At 38.6% G+C, this 9374-nt stretch overlaps 1 protein-coding gene across 1 annotated transcript; it reads right to left on the minus strand.

Annotated features, from left to right (window-relative positions):
- Window positions 1-8652: 8652 nt before the first annotated feature.
- LOC108380412 (uncharacterized) lies at window positions 8653-9369 on the minus strand (the record flags this gene model as incomplete). Its single annotated transcript, XM_017636783.1, has 1 exon — window positions 8653-9369. A coding segment is annotated over one exon (600 nt), but the record flags the coding sequence as incomplete, so codon positions are not given.
- Between the last annotated feature and the right edge of the window lie 5 nt (window positions 9370-9374).

A 9374-nucleotide genomic window follows, 5' to 3' on the forward strand; every position in this document is an offset into this window, starting at 1 on the left:
TTAAATAGGGGGGACATTAATTGTAATCGAAACGAAATTACGGAGCAATAGAAAAGTAGGAGGGGTGTTAGTTGGATCGGTTTGAGTGCCCATGCGAGGAGGTTTACCCTTAAAAGTTCGTTTAGTTTTAAAAAGTATGAGCCTAAACTGAACTTAAACGAACTTGGACCAGGTTGGGTAAGTTATCTGTTCCGCCCTCATCCAGCACAGGAATATGATGTCATATTAGAGAATTCTTGCCTCATCCTCTTACCTTAGAAATAGAAACAATTTGTAGCTGTTATGAAGCTCACAAAAGCGCTGATACTGGCCGAATCCAGTTCAGTTAGACATTCAAAAGAATAGTGGAGAAACTAGCATCGACAAGGCCCCACCAAAGCGAGCTGCAATGACAGTAATCGTTTAATTGCAAACCCATTGTAATAAGCGTGGGTTCCTATCAGGCGGCGCCCGTTGATAACTCCAATGACTCCAGTGGTCTCTCCAATCGTAGGAAATGGCGCGATCTACGTTAATCATACTTAGGCCAGATATATCTTGCTATGCTATCCAGCACGTGAGTTCCTCAGACCATATTGTATTTCCATAAATTTATTTTCCAGCCAGAGTTTGCATGAAGATAGCATTATGAGTGGTACTGATTGCAGAGAGTAAGGTACCTTTCCATGCTAGTGCATCTGTCAGCAACACAGTCGCAGAGGATGTCTTTATGACCTGGAACCCTTACAAAATCAGAGACGTAACTGCTTGAAAGCTCATTTAGAGTACGTCTACATTCCATGATAACATTTGATGTAGATTTATCACAAGTAAGTGCTATAATAGCTGCCTGGCAATCGAACAGATAGTTACTGCATGCAAATTAATAGGAGAATCGATCAGCTTCGTTGATTTCTGTCAGTTCAGCTTGAAAAATGCTGCAGTGATATTGCAGACGAAAACTGAGGCTAAGTGAGAGCTCTGTCGAGCCATCAGTGCAGATAGCTGATAAATCAGAGTACGAGATCACATCCGAATCTTGAGACTAGGAACAGAGTCATACAAGTTCCACAAGGTTAGTGGTGAACGTGTTAATTATGTCCCCATCGATTCATGAATTTGAAGGCCTGTCTGTAAGTCCGTCTGGTCTGCCAATTTGTGTTGTATGTATTGATGTTGTTACACAAATGGAGGCATCTAACAGCTTTTTCATGGCAGATATACACTCGGAGATTTGCCATTGCCCACCGAGGGGCAATGTTGTTGTTGTTGTAACAGCATACAAATTCCCCAAAGAGATTTTGGGGAGTGTTGCTGGAGTGACAGTCCCTGGCCAGATATACATCTGGGTCGTTCCGGTTACGTAGACCCGACTGTCGTGGGAACGACCGAGGGGCAATCTATGTTCCCGAGGTTTATGGTTTTACGTCCTTTACCGCCCCCTTAATTGGACCCTTTTTCCGTTTGGAAAACGCTTGCGGGGTTGGGTAGGTGAAAGGTAAGCCACAGACAGAAATGTTGAATGTGAATATTTACACCTACCCGGCATTTTTTCTTTATCCATCTGTACAGAAGGTCATCTTCTTCCAAGCATTGTATCTCTCCACGAATCCAGTTACTCCGGCTTGGGAATTTCGTGCTAAGTTTGTGGTTGTCCCTGGTAAAAGCCAAATGCTTTCGAAGCTTCAAACCTGTCATGGTTACCTTTTGCTCCGCATCAAAGTAAAATTTAAAAGCCGATAATCCCGCACCAAAAATTGTTCCCAAGACGACACATATGCACTACGTTTCTTATATGAAATGTTGAATGTAAAAAAGGAAATATCAATTTTTGCTAATTTAAAAACTGGACATAATATCCACTTTCCGTTATTCATTTTATACATATATTCTGTTCAGTTCTTAAATTACCAAAACTGTATGCAAGTTTTAAAATCTCACAAAAAACTGATGCGCCATTTTGAAGGGCCAAAATTTATGTACACTTTTTAAATATCCAAAAATTTATATCCAGTTTTTACGCGAAATTTATGTAAATTTTTTTAAATTTAAAAAAATTTATATTCTGGTTCTACATTACAAAAAATTTATATATGTATATACCTTAAATTTAAAAAAATGTATGTCCAGTTTTAAATAACTATAAATTAATGTCAGATTTTAAGTGATCTAAAATTTATGTCTAACCATCAGTTACCAAAAAGTTATGTCCAGTTTTGAATGAGCAGAACTTTATGTACAGTTTCTAACATATCCAAAAATATGTTTCCATTTCCCAAACGATCAAAAATTTATGTCCCGCTTTTTAATTACGAAAAGTTTGTATCACTTTTTAAATTACCAAAAGTTTATTAGATATTTTCCTTAAATTTTAGATATTTTCCTTAAATCTTCATATATACATGTAAATATGCATGTGCAGACCTTAGACCGTACCTAAAATGTTCAGAAAAGTATGTCCAGTTCTCAAATGACCAAAACTGTATGCAAGTTTTAAACTCACAACAAAATGTATGCGTCACTTTGAATGACCAAATAAGTTATGTCCAGCTTTTAAATTACCAAAATTGTATGTATATTCCTCCAATGTCAAGAAATTTGTGTCCAGTTCTTAAATTACCAAAAACGTTTGTTTACTTTTTAAATTACCAAAAATTTATGTCTATTCTTCAAATATCAAAAATATTATGTCCAGTTCTTCAACGGTCGAAAATTGCTGTCCAATTTTAAAATTACCCCAAAATTAATTTAAAATTTTAGATGATCTAAAATGTAGGTCTGTCTTTTAGTTACAAAACAACTATATTTAATTAAGCAGTTTAGTAAGTCCAGATTCTAAGTTATCAAAAACTTAGTTCATTTAATAAAATTCTAAAAGTGTATTTCCATCTCTTAAACAATAAAAATTGTATGTCCAGTTTTTAATAGCGAACATTTTTTTCAGTTTTAGATTACAAAAAAAATATGTCCAGCCTTTAATATTATTAATTGTCTAAGTGTTCATAAATATATATTTAATTACATTTTAAACATGCATCACAATCAGATTAGAAATTCAATACTTGCCAGGGTTCGTATTTGCACACACATGCTCTGCTCACACACACGCCTGAAACACATTCAACTTGTAGTAACTGCTCATACACATGTGTGTGCATAAGTGGAAAACAAACTCTGCTCACAGAGAAGTGTGTGCTGTTTGTTCCCACCAAACAATTTGTGTTGCCGGCAATAAGAAAACGTGTCGCCCTCGGAAACAAATTTATTGCCGGTAATATTGCCATCGAATCGATTTCCTATTACCGGTCGCTCTAAAACGTCCGCCGAAGGCAACTCGCCTGGGTGAGTCGTTTTCTTATTACCTGAATGAGTCCTTTTCTTATCGCTTTAGGCGATATTTGGAATAATTTTATTCTTCTTAATACTTCATTTATTTTTTTGTATACCAAATTGCAGCTTACAATCGGAATTAATTAATTTTCTCGCTGTGAGACTTCCTATTTTTTCAATCTTGTCCTTGGACATAATTTAAATGCTTTTGGCCAATGCTATTGACGCCATATTCATAAGTTTCCGAATTTTTGAGAACTTTTTTTATTCAAAATTGACATGAACGAAGTGGTGTTGCCGATTTGTCACCACAGCAATAAATCGGTGAGTCGCCAATTTGTTGCCATTGACGATTGTTGCCTATTTTTCATGTTTTGCATGGTGGGATCAGTAGAGCAAAAACAACATTTGCGTGTATTTTGTTGTTGCTTCTGGTATCGAAAGTGTCAAAAACTGTTCTGAATTTTTTCTTCTAAATCAAAGCGTGCCATGTGAAATACAAAAAATTATAAAAAATAAAAAATTGAAATTGGAAAAAATAAAAATTGTTGCAACTTTCTTTCCTAGTAAATTTGTTTGCTTTTCGAAGCATTGATCCATCCTTTACAAGGGCCAGTAATCAGCGGTTGTGCTGCTGAGTTGGGCGAACGTTCCAAAAGCTGCTATTCAATCGCTTGTTTTGTATGGAAAAAGGTTTCACATGCAAATGGATTTTAACAATTCAGAATTTTTGTGAGAAAAAATTAAAAATATTTGACATTTTCGAGACCAAATAATTTGAAAATAAATCAAATCAGCTGCTCTACTGATACTACCTGTTCAATGTACCTTGGTGTGAGCCGATTTTTGTACAAATTTCAGCCCAAGCACATGCACATAATATATTTTTAAAAGAATTTGTTTATTAAACGTTATTTTTTGAAAGAAAATTCAATAAAAAGTGAGGTGTTGTTTGTTTTTTATATGACAGAAAACATATTAAAAAATTATTTTAAGATTTGAGATAGAAATCGAAGTGTATAAGTTTCTCTACGCAAGGCCACACANGTGTATAAGTTTCTCTACGCAAGTACACACATGTGCCCGTGCTTTTTACCAAACAGCACAAACATGTGATGTGAGCACGTTTTTAATTTTTTATATGCACAGCGTGTGTGAGCGTAAAATGTTAGGATGTGCTGCGCATGTGTGTGCAAATACGAACCCTGATACTTGCTTTATCAGAATAGCAGAAATTTTTATATATATTCAATTCCAATTAGTCCGTGATATCTAATTCTCTAATTCCCATTCGAATTGAATTTTTTACTTTGTCATTGACTCCTTAACAATAACAGCAATAAAACTTGCAAATTTCCAATTGCAATCATAAATGTACATAAAAAAAACACGCACAATATTTTGTGCAAAAGCAACAGTTGCAGTCGTATGTACGTATGGATGTATTGTCCATATATTAGTATAAGCAATGGCGTCACCGCATCTGGTGGATTTAAATCTAACCAGATTGGGTTCAACGCGATTGTAAAACTTGTTGTACGCGTTTATTTTTATTTTTTTTTTTTTGATAAAAATATCCATTTTTTTAGATTTTAAATATTTTTAAAATTTGTTCGCTTCGTTCTAAGTGTTAGGCCTTCGTCATCGCAGCAAATGGTTGAAATTTAAAATTTTACGGCAGCATAAGTAAACAATTTACAGCAACAAGTTATTGAAAGGCGCGACGAACAAGAGAAAAAATTAATAAATCAGAAAATAAAGTATTAAGAAACGGAAAATGAAAAATAAATAAAGCAGCTCATTTCAATAAAAATGTTATTTTCTTCTTGTTGGTCACACAAAGGCGGTTAAAAGGCGAAAAATAAAATATGAACAAAATCTTCAAAACCAGTTTTCGCCTAGAGTTTTTTGAACTTTTCTAATAATGATATTTGAGCCTAGAGCGAATTAACCTTTCTTTATGTAAATTATTTCTTTTTTCGAAGTTCCACTTGATCGCAGGTAAATTTAGAGGTTCTCAAAAGAAATAAACGTTTGAAAAATAACAAAAAAAAACGCTGCGAATAATACCAGATGAAATGAAGCCTAAACAGGGTGATTAATTTTGAATTTCTTTCTTCTACTTTTTTTAAATAAATTTAATTTAAATTTGTTTATAATGGCTCGCACAGCCCGTGCACCTGATCAACACATGCAATAATCAAATCGGGTGCAGTCTTGGGTCACGGCAGAAAGAGAGGGTTTACATAGTAAGTACATAAGTCGCTAGGGTTGTCTGCCTTGCTATATTTATTTTATTTATTTATTAAAAGGGAATATAATTATACATAAATAATTATACTACCTAGGAAATATAACAGCACTAGCTACAGAGCCTTCGACTGCTATATAAAAGTGGATTCACCTCACCATACGGTTGCGCATAGGTTTCAGACCTACCACGTGAAATAAAGGGCCTCATACATAAAAAGTAAGCTTAATCTCAGGCTCAATTCTTACCCAGTTGAAGTGAACTCTAGCTGAAGAATTTATACTGAAACTCGTGTCGGAGCTTTAGCTCACTTTCCATGCATGAATCCCAAAGTACCTGAAATTTACAGATGAGAACATTAACTTTTTATAACGATCACGGAGTGTGATATGAAGATACGTAGTTGGGATAAACGGTCCCTTAATGGGGAAAGGTGTCTCTTTTCGGCTGGTTGAATGTCCTCGATATAGCAGCGTGGCAGCCATGGTTTGTGGTGAGAGCCATGGTTTGTGGTGACAAAATATTAAAGACTTGAAACCTTTAATCCTTTCTTCGGAAATTGTGAATTTTGAAAAGCAATAATTAGTTCACAAGTATGTTCACGGAAAATGCACAGCACGAGAACAGCTTTAAACGCCATTACCACACAGATAAATGTGGGTCTGAGCCAACGTCGACCTAGTGATAGGACAGTTCTAGTCGCTATTCGACTTGTCGAAGGCATTCGACATGCTTTACAAGAGACCCTTGGCGAAATCATTCCAGACTCGCTGCGAGAGAAAAAATGTTGGATAACAAAAAATCTGTGTGGACGTTAATCTTTACTTGAATTCCGAAAAGTTAAATCCAAGCCACGTAGAATTAAACAAGGTATCGCCGACGCTGTTAAACCTCTACATGGCCACACTCTTTCCGCTGCCACATAGTAAGTTAGGCAGACCTGTTAAACCCCAGAATTTCTACCGGAAATCTCGTGTTGTTCGAGTATCACCGCCATGACGATAGTCAAATGCTGACGGTGAAAGAGCACTATACGATGTTATCGCAGCAGTTCCTTCTAGGATATCGTCCCCTTATAACGCTCCTGCACGACTAGAGAATGGTTGGCCGTACATATTCCTTTCATTTACCGATGCACGATATAAAGCGACGCGTTTATAGCGCTGTTAGCAAGAGGATCCTTACATTGAGGTGGAAGAAGCATTTGAATACTTGCGATTTCACCTCTGGTGTGCGCAAGCTCAGTTCAACGGTAAAGTCACTGACCATCCGGACAAAGCACGATGATAGAGTCGATATCTCTTTCTCGTCGGACTCGGAACGATGCGCGAGCTATTTTAGCCGACAGTTCACGCTGCATCCTACGGTGGACAAAGCTAAACATCCGAGTGTCCAGAAAACTGCAAATCTGCCAACACCCAGTGCGCCTCTTGCTTACATCGGCAGTGAGGTTCAGGTAGCCATCGGTAAAGCCTCAGACGGAATATGCAATGGGGTCCTCAATTTTTCTACGTCCACTCTCATCATTGCGGAAACCGCCCAGTTCTAGTAGCGTTGGATCTGTCATAGGCTTTTGACACCGGTTGCGATCCCACAGAGTCCGAATTTGTCAGAAATAGCCAGAATTAGTTCGGAAAATATTTAGTAATGAAGATATCGCACTCCGAGATTTAAAGTGCGATCAACTCAAAAAAATTAGGGCGATTTATTCATAGGACTTACATCCAATTTATTCCAATATTTTTTTTCTTCATGATTGATGACTTGTGCTGGAAAGTAAACTTCCAGTTACTTCCAGGAGAGGTGAGGCCCTCTCCCCTACGAAATCCCCAACGGCGAACCAATTTCGTATGTGAACAGCCCCTAAATACTCGGCGCTACCTTCGACGGTCTGCCCTTTTTCTCGGCGCACACAACCGCAATTGTCGATAGAGTACAGAGCCGCAATAAGGTTCTCAAGTCGCTAACCAGCAGCACCTGGGGCAAAGACAAAGAAACGTAGTTGGCGACATACAACGAAATTCGCCGGCAGGTTCTAAACTGTGCAGTGGTCGCCGGGGATTAGCAGGACGCAGTGGATGAAGCTATATACCTGACAAAGCACGGCACTCTGGTCAACTAAAGCATGCCTTCTGATATCGCCAAAACACCATCTACACAACGAGGCCCAAATGCTTCCCGTCAAGGAGCACAATACAATGCTTTGCAACCAAATTCTAGTAGGATACCACAGACGTAGGCACTCGAACAGACACCTGCTTGCCGCAGAGGCACATAGGCACGTCAGAAGGTATCTATACGAACCAGCGGACTAAGTCCAGAGGTTTATAAAACAACTTCTGGTCCCGACAGCGTACCGACAGGCCATAAACGACATTCACAGTGTCGATTAACACCGACTCCCGACCTGTGAATGCCGTTTCGGGTACACAGCCACCTGACGTGTACGAGACAGAACTTTATCTACTCCGGAAGACTCACCTCGCTATAGCCTAACTTCCCTCTTGATACTGCAGCAGGCGAAACATTTACCTGCGCAGAAAAAACGCAGATATGTCCAACGAGTGCTCGACATGCGGAGAGTCACCTCATGACTGACGGCATTTCTTCACATACGACGCAAAACACCACTCAACTAACGACCTTATCCCTATGGACAGGTCTAGTTGGATTTGCGCACTTCCCGGGTCTCCCATTAGTTGAGCGACAACAACGATTTAGAGCGAAGCCGATCTAGGCAGGGCTAAGTAGCCGCTTCAACAATAACAACAGTAATGTATCCTACGGATGCCATTCGCACGAATCTAATCTTTCACCCCAGCTTTTTATGACAGTGGGAATCGGATGAGATCCGTGCGGATGGCACCCGTAAGATTCCGTGAGTAGCCCAGCTTTAAGTTAGTCTCTATCGGATTTATAAAATCACGCTTACATATTTTCCAAGATGTTCAACATCTTAAGTACGAAATTGTTCGCTTAAGCTTAAGCGTACATTTTATTTGAAATTTCATTACTTTTAAATTACTTTATAGTTTGGCGTACAGTTTTTACATAATAAAATACTTATCTTCTAATACAATAACCTTTTGATATGAAAATGGACTTATAAACAAACATAAATGCCTCTTAATACATACATATTTTTTGAACAAACTCATTTTACCATATTATCCCCTAAACAAATCCCCTAAACTTCAGCTATCGCGCACTTAAGATTCCAACTCCGTAATCAACACATCCGCTAGCAAAACACCTTTTAAAATTTCTCCACGATCGCTTGCGTCCCCAATGCCCAACATTTGCAAGTCTCGTTCGCTCAGCGTTCGAAACACCACATAATCCACTTCCTCCATTTGAAACAACGATCTGTAACGTATCATGCCTACTCGTCGTAACAAATAGCCAACACGCGGACTTAAAGGTTTCGGCACAGCATGCACCTCAAATGGCTTTGCATAACGACGTTGTACCTCCTTTAAACGCAGTTGACGGCAACGACGGCGTGAAGCTAAGTTACTCGCTTTTTTACTATTACCCCTATCACTGCAGGGACTACTGGGGTTTTTTGCACCGAAATCACATTGTGTTGGCACCTGAAGACGTGTACGCATAAAGCTGTGTGGCGAACGCAAACGGCGAAAACCGGCCAGCGGTGAGCCACGACGTTGTGGCGATTTGCCGCAGTGCTCCGGCAATTGGGGCGGTGCAAGTCGCCCATTGATGGTTGTTGGCGTTGTAGCTAACACTGCTGTTATTGGCGATGCCAATGCGGATTTTGGAGTTAGCAATTTTGGTGAAGCAGTAATGCGACGCA

The sequence above is a fragment of the Rhagoletis zephyria genome, unplaced genomic scaffold (assembly GCF_001687245.7).
Source record: "Rhagoletis zephyria isolate East Lansing unplaced genomic scaffold, Rhagoletis_zephyria_1.1 Rzeph_scaffold_19187, whole genome shotgun sequence".
Lineage (NCBI taxonomy): Eukaryota > Metazoa > Arthropoda > Insecta > Diptera > Tephritidae > Rhagoletis > Rhagoletis zephyria.